Below are 15,431 nucleotides of genomic sequence, written 5' to 3'. Positions count from 1 at the left end.
GTTAACTAAAATATTTAAAATTGTAGATATTGAAAACCAATAGAATAGTCTGTGTTGTTTTACTAATCCTATTTATATACAAAATATTCTTTCAAGCTCTTTATATCCAAGTATCATACTGAAATTCCTAATGCTATTTGAGAAAACAAATATTTTTCCCTAAAAAAAAGTACATATATATACTCAACAGGATTGATATGAAAACAATTTAACTTGAATGATGTAATTATGTAATGGAATGTAAAAAATTATAGCAATTAAGGTGTTGTGACATGCTCTAATGAATGAAGTTACACTGGTTGATGACACTATATCTCCTACTCATTAATTATTTGGATAGAGTGCATTATTTTACATAGCATGAAAAAATAAAGTCATAAATTACCACTAAACACTATATCCATACATTTTCATTCAATATTGATGGTATTTCTCCCACATCCATAAATTATTTTAAAAAATTAAGACTATCAATAGCATTTTTAGTCTCCAGAAAAGCTCACACTATACGGTTCAACTCATTTACTATTCACAGCTAGTAATTTTCAGGGGAAGAAAGTTAGCATTTCTAGAGAATAGGTTTATAGTGTAAATCTGCACGTGGGGCTTGTGTCTCCTGCTTAGATGCCTAAATAATTGGAAATATTTTTTAATCTTTCTTATTTGCAAAGCTGAAGAGAAAGACACTTGTTAAGTGAAGGGAAGTAGGGTGATACCTTTAAGTAATCACCTGTTATTATAAAACAATATGCCACTAACACACAGTACAAATATTAACTATAGTATTCTTTTACATATTTTCTTAAAAGTAGCCAAGATCTTTTTTCTGAAATCTTAAAAGAAAAAGGTGGAAGATGACTTTAATAAGATAGTCAAAATGAACCAAGTGATACACGAGTTCCTTTTCTGTCAGTTTCCCTCTAAATCTGTTTTCTTTTCCTTCAAAAAAACTTCTTCCCTATAATAAATTAGAATTTTAAAAGTGTAACAATAATTTCATTAAACAAAGAGAAAACATCTCTAATCTCATCTGGGGGGGTGATATATATCTATTTATTCCTTAAACCATACAACAGTTACTAAAAAAAAGGAGCTAATAAATTAATCTCTTCATGGCTGTGAAATTAACCTGGCTATTGTTGATATGTAGTATATATTAGTTTTCTTTCTTTTCTCTCTCAATTTTGTCCTTCTTATAAACTAACAGCCCAGTGCAAGACTATACAGGAAAGCATCCATCTAAAAGAACTCTTATACAAAAGAATTTATAACAAAGGGACAGCTTTATCCAAGTAAAAATGTTACTAATTTAGGTGCTATGCTTACTGTTAAAAGAAAAACAAAAACAAAAACACTGACCTATTTTTCTACATTTCCTAACATGACTACCTTTTTGAGAATAGTACTCTCAAACCTTGTACAAACATTTATAGAAAGAAATAAACCCCTAGGAATCTTTCTTTTTTTACTCATTATCTTTTTTTCCACTGGCTTCCTGCCCAGACTCCATTGTTTCAAGGTGTATGTTTATGTAAAAGCACTGGCCCCTCTTGACTAGACACTGTAGCATAAATGTTTTATAAGGAACACTGTTAAATTATTTTAAATAGACACTGTCTTTCCTGGGATAGTTTCAGATGGTGAAGACCTTTCTTAAAAGGCTGAGAGAACTCTCAAAAGTCCCAGGGGGCCCTTTTCCTGATGGCTATGGAAATTAGGAAGTTCAATTTTGTTTGGAGACTCTACACGGGCAAAACAAGCTAGGGAGTCAGCTTCTTACAAACAATCCACAGTACTCTGCAGCTATGGGGGAAGTAGCCTTCTAGAAACTGCAAAATAAAAAAGAATAAGTGCATGATGGTAAAAATTCTGAGTTCTTTTAATTTTACTGGTTCTTTCTTAAAAGTCACCTCAAAAAATTTCTTTCTAATGGTCAAAAAAAAGAAAGGAAAAGAAAGCTAAGCAAGAAAAGATAAAAAGAGAAACAACCCATTCATAGTATTACTCTTGTCCTATTAGCTTTTCAATCTGATTTAGCTAATAAGAAATGTGCAAGAGACATGGTAGCAACTGTCAAAGAGCCACTACAACTCCTTTTCCAAATCTTTCAAAGAGAAAAATAATTTCTTAGAAAGTACTGCTTCTTATCAGGAGGTGTGTGTGTGTATGAGTCTGTGTGTGTGTGTGTGTGTGTGGGTGTGTGTAAAATGAAATTACATATTCTATAAAGTATTCATTAAGAACAGGGGTGTGCCATTTTTTGTTGTAAATATAACAATTTAATAAACATTCGACCAAGATATTTACTAAATGAACACACTTGCAATGACTAGACAAAGGCAGCTTTTTTGCTTCTAGGAGTCTTTGAATTCAATTCAGTGATAGAAGCAAGTAAAGACACAGAGGTAAATAACTTCGGATACAAAAAATAAAAACGAGCTATCAAAATTCTGCTTTTGTATTTATACTTAATTTTGTCATAACAATCAAAAAATATGTGAAAAATAATTTTGAAAGAGATGTAGAAACTTCTAAAAGATACTCAAGTATAATTATCTTTAAAAGAAAATGGCAATGAGCATTTGAATACAGAAGATTACAGAAAAATCACTTTAATTTTAAATTGTCTTTACTCAATTTTTATCATATCTTTGGTCTCATAAATGTCTAGCATGGTTAGAAAATTCAGAAGTAGAAAATATATTTATTTTCTCTTATGATGACTGAGATTTTCTTCTTTACCATACACAGATAATTTTGGTCAGAATCTCTGCTGCATCAATTGTGTAGATACCATATTCACAATAGATGAAAATAAGTCACTGATTCAAGTTAGTTTCTATTAGTTTGGTTGTACTATTTAAAAAAACTAAGAACTTTTTTCTGGGTTAGTGACTGCTTTTCTACTTTTCAACCATGAATATTATTGGAATATTTAAAAATAAAGTGGTAAATTATTTTATAATGGATTTACCAAATAACAATTGTGGAAAAGTTATGTTAATATAGAAGTAGCCTCAATCTCTATGGAAACGTAGTTTGAAAATGCATTTAGTTTTATTGAATGTTGACTTTTAGGTCCATAATTGAGGTATTTTTTAGTATAATCAATTATAATAATCACTTTAATAGTGTGAAGGGCACACTAGCAGAAAAGCACTATTTCAAACCAAACTTTTCATTAAATTCTAGGAAAATTTCTAAATGGGAAGAGGAATACCAGATAGGCTTCCCTGCAATTAATTTGAGTAGAAAATAGTCTAAAATGTAAAATATATCTAAAATCATTATGAAGAAGTTCAAGTGAAATGGTTTTCTAGTAAGAGGTGGGCAAGTTGGTGGCAAAGGCACACAACAAAATTGGCATTTCATATCGACGTGACAACAGTCTTTTTGACAGCAGATTAGTGTAACATTGAACATCCCACCAAAACAGTAATCCATTTCCAAGTGCATAATAATTCATTGTTGCCCTTCACTGTACATTAAATGTCACCCATCACTGTGACAGCAATATAAAAGCTATTGCAACACTAGTCAGGAGCCAAAATCAAAGCTGTTAATGCAAGCACTTTGGACATGGTTTTCTAAACTCAGTTAAGCCATCAAAAACACTGTGTTTAGAACATCTTTACCTCTGAGTTCCAAGAAAGATATAGAATGTTTTTGCAAGTATAAGGACTCTCAATAAGGCAATAGCTTTGTCGTCCTGTGACTGCAGACCATGTTAGAGCCAAAACAATCCTGGCAGTCATTTTGTACTAATAAACCTTTGAGCAGACTCTAGGGAGATGGTCCCTTCCTCCCCTGTAGCTTAATCCAATAGCAGTAGCTGATATTCTAATATCCTAAAAACCACGTAAAGCAATTCAGCACAAACTCATAAAAGACATTCCTACATTCTTTTTGACTTAGAAAAACTAATGTTATATACTTAACACACTGAGTATTCTTTGATTTACTCTTCTTGCTAAGAAGGCCAGGTTAGTCAATATTGCTTGGCTTCTTTTACTCTTCTCCCAAATGTGGCATATTCATTTGTTCATTTAAGTAATCTAAGAAATTTCTGCTTAATAATATTATTAGCAGAAATTGGCACTTCACTTGGTATAGTATTTTTCTTATCCAGAGTTTATTTGTATTTAATTTTAAAATGCCAATCTCAGAACAAAATATGCAACATCCTTATATGCTTAGTGAATAATCATTAAGTATCAATCCTGTTGGAGGGAGATGTGTATACTATTATTCTTTTAAATTTGATCTTCAGTTATTTATCTCTGTATACCCACCTACTAAGGACCCTAGACCAAGATTTACATGCTAAATTTCAGAATAGGTTTGGTTGTCTCGGAGACAACTTTGGCTCAAAGAAAAATTGAAATTCTCTAATATTGTAGGAATTTAAATTGACTCATTTTATAAATAGTTATCTATTACATAAATATTATCAATTTTTTAACAAAGGAAATATTTGAAGCAAGGTGAAAAATATCTCAGTAGTGTAAAGAGTGGGTTCCCTGAGCAGACTTTTTATATACTAATTGCCATCTCTATACTAACATACCTAGATCAAAGGAAAAAAAGAATAGAAAGAGAGGGAAAAAGATTTCAGGGCACATATGATTAAATACAAGCCCAACATGGACAAGATTTCTTCCCAATCCTCTATCAGCCAAGACCTATTGTTAGAATACCTAGGATAAGGACATTCTATATCTAGAATGCAGTACCTCAGGTTCATCTTTACTCTTAAATAAGAGTTCTCAGCTAATTCAGATAAGCATGCTGATTATGTCATTATGCTATAAATAAGCAACTCTTTGCAAGAGATCATGGATTGTAAAACCAAGCCAAGACAAATAAAACCATGCATTTTTTTCTTAACACTCGCTAAAAAAATTTAGAGCATTTTCAAGAATTTCTTAGATTTTTTTTTATAAGAGTGAAAGGAAATATTAAAAAGGTATCACAATCACAATTTACTTTTAAATTTAACTTTAAAAATAATAAAAACTAATAATTTTCACATCACATAAATTTATTACAAATTTTAGGTTGTTAATACTATGATATATCAGATATTCAATAAGCCTCAAACCTAGTATTCTAATGATAACTAACAATATGCTTAATGTCTTATTTCTTTTATAATTGTATATTTCTCTTCAGTGAAATATGTCATATCATTTTTTTTTTCATTTTTTAATCTTATTTTAATTTTGCTGCTTTTCAGGGCCACACCTACAGCATATGGAAGTTCCCAGGCTAGGGGCTGAATTAGAGCTGAAGCTGCTGGCCTACGCCACAGACACAGCAATGCATTTTTATATAACTATATTTAAATACAGGAAATTCATTAAAATTTTCTGGCTAACTATAAATATTTTCATGACTTTTATTCAAGGCCAATATATATATTGTCAGATAAATGCACTGGCTGAGTTTATCCAGCCTTGTTTGATCTAAGACATCTCGTATAATTCTCAGAACATAATAGATATCCAGTAGATACTTGCTGAATAAACAGGTGAGGGATATACATTAATATTTAATAGTTTATGGAATCTTAATTATCTAGTGTTCACTACAGATTCAAGAAATATTTGACTGGAGTTCCCATTGTGTCTCAGCAATGATGAACCCCACTAGGATTCATGAGGATGTGGGTTTGACCCCTGACCTGTTCAGTGGGTTAAGTATCCTGTTGCTGTGAGCTGAGGTGTAGGTCACAGACATGGCTTGGATCTGGCATTGTTGTGGCCGTGGTGCATGCCAGCGGCTGGAGTTCCAATTCAACCCTAGCCTGGGAACTTCCATATGCCACAAGTGCAGCCCTCAAAAGACAAAAAAAAAAAAATATGACCAAGTGAATGATATATGTAATAATTAAAGTGGAAACAGAAAACAAATTAAAGGTATGGCTTAGTAGCTAAAAAGATATATAAGATAAATTGTAACAGTAATAATTGGGATACTATCAGTTGGTGATCAAAATGAAAGTAAAGTCAAGCTATCTAAAAATTTTAATAATATTTAAATCATTTATTGTATTTTATTTTTGAGATAAATATACTTTAATTCTAAGTAGATATTATATTATTTCTTAGAATTCAATGTGATGTAATAACCAATAATTAATAAACATCTATTTTGTTAAAGTGGTATATATTTTATAACTTAATTTTTGTGAATTTCAGTGAAAATAGAACAGGTATCTGAAAATTTTTAATATAATTTTCTTTTCTCTATAATTATTATGAAGATAAAAACAAATAATATACATAAAGAAAATGCCAGATTTACTTTGATATCAATAGTGAGGTTAATAATTTCATCAATGATCTCTGTATGACACAAGACAATCTCTATTCTTAGGCAAAATAAAAATGCTATATTTATTATGACTTGATAACAAATAATCATGACATTGTTTAGGTTAGAAAGGTAATTCAGTTCTACATTTGAAATTTAGATATTTTGTTGACATTCACACATCGCAAACTTATTTCATGGTAGCAAGAGTTCAGTATCACATCAGAGTGAATTTTACTTATACAAAAATTATTTGGCTCTGGAGGTTCCTTTTAAAATTTAAATAAATAATATTCAAGAAATTTTCTTTTAATCAGGGTTTTTAATGTGGTTTTTAATTTGACAATATAGAAGATTATAAGAATGTTGAGAAGTGAAGAAAAAATTCTGAGATAATCTATAAAGAACTGATTTTTATATTATGTATTACTATACCAAGAATATCTGATATTATTTATTACTTCACATAGAATATTCTACCTTTTTATTATTTAATAGAATAGTTGTTAATTTACCCATAAATGAATACTAAACTTAATTTTTCAAAACATATAGAACGGTTGTCACATTATTGAATAAGATTCTGAAATAGAATCATTTTTAAATCCATTCATTTAACCACTGAAAAATACAACAATGATATTCTAAAATTCTAAGACCCTGAAAATAGCATACCAGTTAATGTTATGTCCTTGGAGAGAATGACATGGATGACATTCTTTGATGTAAAATTAATACAGGCTATCATAACTGCACAGGCATTATTACATTATTTGATGTTTTATCAAAATGAGTTTTAGAAATTTTTAGAAGTTAGATTAGTGCGTATCCATACCACAGGCCTCTATTTGCTAATACAAACTGGAAAAAAAATGATATTCCAATGTTTGCTTTTGAATCTAATTTCAGAAGATTTACACTCAGAAAATCAGGACTATCTAAAACTTCTAATTTGGATTTGAGGTAACACAATAGTCTCTGCTCAGGATTCCTTGGAAACTGCTATTAGCTTAATTCACCTTGATTGATGCCCACATAATTGCCTCACAACTGTCTAAGGACATTTTCTTCTAGGCTTTGTTTATATTCTTCCTGAGAACTTTGTTAATTTGATTAACAGGAAACAGATGTACCTGCAGACACCAAGAAAGGCTTTTTATACTTCAGAATATTTATTTTTTGTATTTGTTCTGTGGGCAGGCTGCAGAGCTCCATAGCCATTGAATTATTTAAGATGTAATCCATAAACTCACTTCTCTGAACTCATATAAAACAAGATGGTTGTGTTGATCACTATAAAAAAATACGTAATTGGTCCAAAGATACTCAAGAATAAGGCTGTTTTATTTGTACAATATATGGAAAAATCTGGAGCTAATACTTTATGAACTTCATACTCCAAATTTTAATTCTAGGGGAAAAACTCTAAACTTCAAATAAAATTTTTAACTCAAATCTACTATACTACTACAAATACTATATGCATATATGGTTCCAATATAAATTTTCAGTCAAATATGATCGATAACTTTCTGAAGGACTCCCGTGCTAATATTGAGTCTATTAGAAAATTATGTCTCTATAATACATTTGTATAAATATATCAGAAATATATTTTATAGTTATAAAAATATAAATACAAGAAGCTATATTAGAGTATGCTACTTCTAAAATTGATTTTATTCTTTTTTAATAGAATAAGGATTTTTCACTGCTAGGAAAAAATATATGACTTCATTTAATAAAGTTCAAGAAAGAACAAATATCCTTAGTGATAATTGGTCAGAAGACCCCATGTAAGGTAATTAAAAAGATTACCTACATATCTGACACTTAAATTTGAATTTAAGGCCAAAAAAATTATAGTTATACATTATAAGTATTATTATTTATGTGAAAAAATTATCTGTAGAACTATAATTCATCTTGGATTTAGAGTTTCTTTTCGATATCTGATAGAATATAAAAATTCAAAGGCAATAATGACATGTGACTTTCAAAGTTGTTCAAGAAACAATAGAGCTCTGAGACCAGGGATAGTTTTAATTGTCTTAAAAAGGCAAAAGAAGGAGTTCCCGTCGTGGTTCAGTGGTTAAGGAATCCGACTAGGAACGATGAGGTTGCGGGTTTGATCCCTGGCCTTGCTCAGTGGGTTAACAATCTGGCGTTTCTGTGAGCTGTGGTGTAGGTTGCAGATGGGGCTTAGATCCTGCATTGCTGTGGCTCTAGTGTAGGCCGGTGGCTGTAGCTCCAATTGGACCCCTAGCCTGGGAACCTCCATATGCTGCAGGAGCCGCCCAAGAAATTGCAAAAAGACAAAAAAAAAGGCAAAAGAAGATAAATCATATTGAAATAATCGATCTGTTGAAAAATTGATAGTGAGGTAAGCATAAATAGAAAATGATTATAAATTTTTACTTCCAGAGTAATAATAATGTAGCCAAAGCAATATGTATTGAGGTAAATCATAGATTTTAAAGGCCATTATAAAAAGATAAAATAATGTATTTTTCACTTGGGCATTTGAATTTCTGATCCTATGAAACACATCTTACATGTCAACAACATAAAACAGTTTTTTTGTTGTGAGATACTTATTCTGTGAAAGAAAAAATTACAAATTTTATGTAGAAAATCATGGTAGTCTTTTTGTACTTAAAATGCTCATTTTTAATTAGCTTTGGTTTATTTTTAAAAAAAAACTCCTTTTAAATTTCACCACTTCGTTTTTTCTTACAACTGTTTTATTAATTCAAATTAGTAAAACATTTTGTTTTGCTGTCTGGTTCAAGAGAAATTTTCAATATGAGGAAATAAATTTTATATTATAGTAATCTGAACTGTTTCTAACTTCTAATTAAGAAGAGTAAACTCTACCATACTTATAGCTTATTGACACAACCAGCATGCTTTCTGCCCAAAAAGGCATCAGTGTATATTTTAGTAAGTTATGTGACTGTTAAAAGTTCATTATTCTCCGGCACCCCATGGGAAATAAAGAAAAAGAAAAGTAAAATTGATTGTGACTTTTGACAATTATTAGTTAGAAAAAGGAGGTAACAATTGCCAAAAAAATCACAAAAGTGAGCATGTTACCTGGCTATGACAAAGAGCACACAACTGACACCCAAGTAAGCCAGCAGAATATACATCCAGATATCAGGGGAGAGAGGATTCAGGAAGGAGAAGACGCCTGGGTTTGTACCATTGGGCTTGCGGTACAAAATACTTATTCCAAGTGTCATAAAGGGCTTGGAAAAGTCGATGACCTTCTCTCGAACGTAGGTAATAGCCAGTGGAGCAACCGCAAGGTCAGCTTTCTGTAGAGAGAAACATAAAAAAAGAAAATATATAATTCTAAGTCACAAGAAAGTAAAAACAAAATTAAACAAAACAAGGACTTTACACTTAAGAATTGCCTGAGTCACGTTAACATTTAAAGCGTTCTTTACTCTGAAGTGAAGCATCTGATATACTCTGGCTCTCATTTCTATGGGTTTCTAGATTAGCAAATCAGCAGTTATTGCAAGTAGATACAGAAAAGAAAAAATGTATATGATAAAAAAACTGAAGGAACTGTACATTTAGTACCTGAATTATTATGCTACTAAATCTGATCACAAATGCTTTTAATCTAAACTTTAAAAACATTATCAATTATGATATTCTAAATATTTTGGTCAAATTCTAAATAATAATAACAGTAACTACCTCAAATTATTTACCTGATAATCAAAATATCTTTTGGTTTTAAAAATATATAGTTCAAATATTTTAGTCTTTAAATAGTTAACATTGTGAGAATCATCTTTTAATGTGATTGTGTTTACTGCTCCTGAGTTTTGTTTCGCTCTCTCTAATTTGTTTTATATTATTTAATGAAAATCCTTGCAGCCTTGCTTAAATCGCATTAGGAAATGAGTTTTTCAATTTTCGCAAAGTTGCTAATTTTCCACGGTAGCTTAAATATGTTAAATTACTAATGCTTTTCACTCACCATGTTATAACCATCTGTCAGGGATGAATGTAAGCTCTTACATATTGAAAGAAATAATTATAATGTTTTAAAATAAAAAGGCATCTATTCTAATCTATAATGGGAACCTATAGTTCTACATTTCTTTTATATTTATAAGCATACTGAGCTTTCAGAGAATATATAAGATATGTTTACCTTAAAGAGGTACAGAAAGATATACAACGGAATGAAATTGGTCTCCTACTATTTGTTTCCTTGCTTCAGGTATTGTTGAGGGACTTAAAGAAGAAACTTCTCTAAGAGGTTAAGTTTGTTGACAGTATTATTTTGAGTATGTCTTTCTTTTGTTTTTTGGTTTTTTTTGGTTGCACCCAGGGCATATGTAAGTTCCTGTGCCAGGAGTTGAATCTGAACCACAGCTGTGACTTATGCCACAGCTCTGGTGGCAATGCTGGATCCTTTAACCCACTTCACTGGGCAGGGGATTGAACCTGTTCCTCTGAAGCATACTATTTTGAGTATGTCTTTGTGTGCATTTGTGTGTTGGAGTTAGAGCTGGGAGATGCTTGGACGGAGTATCTTTGAGAACAGCAATGTAAAGATAAATAAATTTCCTAAAACCAGAAAGGAAAAACAGATCTTTAGGGTCCTGTGAATATTATAATCATATTTCATACTGGTAAGTATAGGAATGTCAATTTAACAATAATAATTGCTCATGTTGCTTAAGCATTTGCGATGCAGTAGGCGCTGTGCTTAAAAATGTTTACATGAATTGTTATAGTTAATTCTTACACAATCCTGCTATCATTCTTATTTTCAAATAAAGAAACTGAAACCACAAAAGTTAAAAACTTGTTCATTGTCATAGACCTCACTGAGCACTGGAACCAAGGACATAAACCTAAACTTTTGGAATCTATACCTAGAACTAACCATGACATGCATCCCAGAAACCAGAAATGGAATCATAGAGATATTATTCTGTTGCAAGACATGTTTCCTTGAAAACTCCATCTTGTCCTTCTTTACTTTATCCCATCTTCTTGTCTTACTTTATCCCATCTTCCTGCTTTGAAAAACAGTCACAGTGCTGGTAAATGACTTAAGCTTAAGAGCAAAGACCTAAAGGCATAAGTGACTTAAGCTTAAGAACTGTTATGTGCCTAGAGGTCAGAGTAAGAGCTTAACCCTTTACCACCTAAGTGGCTTTTTAAATAGTAAAAGAACTTATATAACAGTAAACAAACCCTGTATCCTCCACCCATAGCCACTCCTCACTTGATCTCATCTAAAGAGCACAATAAAATCAGTGTGGTTTCTTGAGGCGGCTCTTGGTCCTGGAGACCTTGAGTCCCCCGGTTCCCACCTTTACTTAAGATAAATGTCTCTGTGTCTTGTTTTATGTTAACTATTTTTCCTTAAGTTCCACAGCACCTGTTCTTCAACCCCATCCTGCTGAGCTGGCCCCGGCATTATTCATTTATTCATTCATTCATTTATGAGAGTTTGTAGAGGAGAGAAGGGAAATATATAGAGGCAAGGGCCGGTATTGATAAATTACAGCCTCAGAATTTAGAGGGTTACAGGCAGAGTTCATGTAGGTAGACTATGTTCCACAAAGGAGGCAACACTTCCTCTCAGACAGAGAAAAGGGTGCAAAGGTGGTTTGAAAAAGTAAACAAGTTGTTAAGGGAAGAAAGTGATAATTTAAGAAACAAGGATTCCAGATTAAAATAGCAACAATATAGAGTGGTGCTCTGCCCCCGTTTTGGTGACTGAATTCAGCACAGTTTATCATGTGCCACTTAACCTTTTGACTTCCTTCTCCTAGGTACATGAAAAGCAAATTTCACCACATAAAAATAAGTAAGAATATGCTTTAGACTGATAAAACACTTTTTAATTCATAATATATATCAACAAATGTTAGGAAACAATTCAAATTACATATTAAAACAAAACCACTACATTATTCCAAAAAAATGTTGTTCTATAGGCATGTACTAATAAGATTGACTAGACACACATCAAATTTTAAAAGTTACTTATTATTGCCTAAAAAAAACCTTCAATTCCAAATATTAAAGGGAAAAAAACAACAAAAACTTGCAAAGTCTGCTTTTAATTATAAAAGAAATTGTTTGAAAAAATTCATAGCAATACAGGCCTTCTGGAAAAAAGAAGAAAAATCTCAAATTGACAACTTAACCCAACACCTAAATGAATTAGAAAAAGAACAAACAAAACCTAAAGTCGGCAGAAGGAAGGAAATCATAAAGATCAAAGAGGAAATCAATAAAATAGAGACGAAAAAAAAGCAATTGAAGAAATCAATAAACCAAAACTGGTTCTTTGAAAAGGTAAACAAAATTGACAAACCTCTGACTAGACTCACCAAGAAGAGGAGAGAAAAAACTCAAATAAACAAAATCAGAAATGAAAAAGGAGAAGTCACAATGAACACTACAGAAAAACAAAAAAACATGAGAGAATACTATGAACAATTGTATGACAACAAATTTGACAACCTGGAAGAAATGGACAACTTTCTAGAGACTTACAGCCTGCTGAATCAAGAAGAAACAGATCAACTGAACAGACCGATCACTAAAAATGAAATTAAATATGTCATAAAAACACTCCCTACAAATAAAAGTCCAGGACCAGATGGCTTCATAGGTGAATTCTACCAAACATACAAAGAGGATCTGGTGTCCATCCTCCTTAAACTTCTTCAAAATGTTGAAGAAGAAGGAACACTCCAAAGACATTCTATGATGCCACCATCACCCTAATTCCAAAACCAGACAAAGATACCACCAAAAAAGAAAACTATAGGCCAATATCTTTGATGAATATAAAAGCAAAAATTCCCAACAAAATTCTAGCCATCCAAATCCAACAACATAGCAAAAAGAACATACACCGCACCAAGTGCACAAGGATGGTTCAACATAGGCAAATCAATCAACATCATACACAACATTAACAAAAGTCAAAACCCACATGATCATCTCAATAGATGAAGAAAAAGCATTTGACAAAGTCCAACATCCATTCATGATCAAAACTCTTACGAAAGTGGGTATAGAGGGAACATTCCTTAACATAATCAAAGCCATTTATGACAAACCCACAGCAAATATAATACTCAATGGAGAAAAGCTGAAAGCCTTTCCACTAAAATCTGGAAGAAGACAAGGATGTCCATTCTCACCACTGTTTTTCAACATAGTACTGGAAGTCCTAGTCGCAGCAATCAGACAAACAAAAGAAATAAAAGGCATCCAAATAGAAAGAGAAGAGGTAAAACTGTCACTGTATGCAGATGGCATGATACTATATATAGAAAACCCTAAGGACTCAACCCAAAAACAACTTGAACTGATTAACAAATTCAGCAAAGGAGCAGGAAATAAGATTAACATTCATAAATCAGTTGCATTTCTGTATACTAACAATGAAAATATTAGAAGAGGAATACAAAAATACAGTACCTTTTAAAATTGCACTCCAAAAAATCAAATACATGGGAATACACCTGACCAAGGAGGTAAAGGACTTACATGCCAAGAACAAGAAAACATTAATCAAGGAAATTAAAGAAGATGTAAAGAAATGGAAAGATATTCCATGCTCCTGGGGTGGAAAAATTAATATTGTAAAAATGGCCATACTACCCAAAGCATTGTCCTCATTCTTAAGAGAGTATAAGCTCCTTGAAGCATGCAGGCATTCCCTTCAGTCAAAGCGCAAAGCGCTGAACTGAAAGAATGCTAAAGTATCCAGCCCCAGAAATCATACAAAGATGCCTAAGCAGCAGATGTCTCATTAATTTAATAAGTATTAATTTACTATTCTATCATTCTATGTGAAACTCTTCCCAATTGTCTATTTTAGCCCTATGATCATAGTACATCTCTAGGGTACTGGTCAAAATCTGGCACCACGGAAATGTCTTAGTAAATGTCTGCAAAATAACAGTTTCAATTTAACTTAATAAAATGTTCAAAGAAAATTAAAAGAAAATCACTCAGAGAATTTTAAAATTAAACTTTTTTTTTCTGATCTTGCTCTAGAAGTAAGATTTATTTGTACATGGATATAATTTCTAGAGAGCTAACTGTCTAGGGAAAACAGAATTAATTCTTTTATTGGATTTATATAGCTAATAGCAGTCCTTTGATTAAAGTCTCATTAAAGATTAAAGAATAATGGTAAAATTTAGTGGTCTAATTTCTAATGCCCTAATACAAAAATCAGATAACAAAGCATATCTTTATGATTGGCACAATGACTTAAAACTTGATCATACTCAGAAAACCTTTGTTATGAAGTCCCAAGTATCAAAGAACATAATGATATTATGTAATCACATGTGATCTGGTCAATGAAACCTCTTACGTACACTTCTGAAAGTTCTTGCAATTTAACAATGGAAAACCTTGTTTTAAACATTGCTTTCTTTCCCGTAATGCTTAGCAAATGGGTAAAATAATTAAAGTAATAAGTGTATAGGAATAAAATGGAATTTTTAAACTGATTTAGTTAAGAAATTTAAGCTAGTTTAGTAGGTATATTAATGTTAATGTCACTTATAAGTGATAAACACTTTCCCAAATTCTTCCCAATGTACAACATGAATGGATGCTTTGCCTGTGTGTGAACTTTCTGGGAAAGGAGGTTCACCTTCTGTATACATGGCACAGCATCTCCACCATTATCCTCCTACTCACGTGGCCTGGACTCTTGCAGTGACCTCTTTATTGGTCCCTGCTTTCATTCTTGTTCAATTAGTGTCTGTTCTTCAACCAAAGACCACAAGTTCTTTTTAAGGCACATATCATATTATAACTTCTTGCTCAGAATCTTCTAAAGACTTTCAGCACACATGGAATAAAATCTAATTTCAACTTACACAGCACTGCAAGAGTTGGCCTTGACTACTTTGTGAGCATCAGTCCCAATCACCCTTTGGATCTGAGTTGGATCACCCTTGTTCCAACAACTCTGGCTGCCTTGCTAGTATGCAAACCTGTGTACACACTGCTATTCTCAATGCCTTTCCTTTGCTATTCTGTCTGTCTGGAAAGTTTGTTTTTAGCTTATTCTCTTACTTCACTCCTGTGTCTGT

General features: G+C 31.9%; 1 protein-coding gene across 1 annotated transcript in view; it reads right to left on the bottom strand.

The window, feature by feature from the left end:
• Window positions 1-15,431, bottom strand: part of GRIK2 (glutamate ionotropic receptor kainate type subunit 2) — a 626,277-nt gene that overhangs the window by 140,143 nt on the left and 470,703 nt on the right. Inside the window, exon 12 of the mRNA XM_047761628.1 lies at window positions 9,412-9,635. Within this exon, the coding sequence (XP_047617584.1) occupies window positions 9,412-9,635 (224 nt within the window). The remainder of the gene's footprint in view (window positions 1-9,411; window positions 9,636-15,431) is intronic.

The sequence above is a fragment of the Phacochoerus africanus genome, chromosome 2 (assembly GCF_016906955.1).
Source record: "Phacochoerus africanus isolate WHEZ1 chromosome 2, ROS_Pafr_v1, whole genome shotgun sequence".
NCBI lineage: Eukaryota > Metazoa > Chordata > Mammalia > Artiodactyla > Suidae > Phacochoerus > Phacochoerus africanus.
The sequence above is the reverse complement of the archived record's forward strand: the minus strand, read 5'-3'. Positions and strand labels throughout refer to the sequence as shown.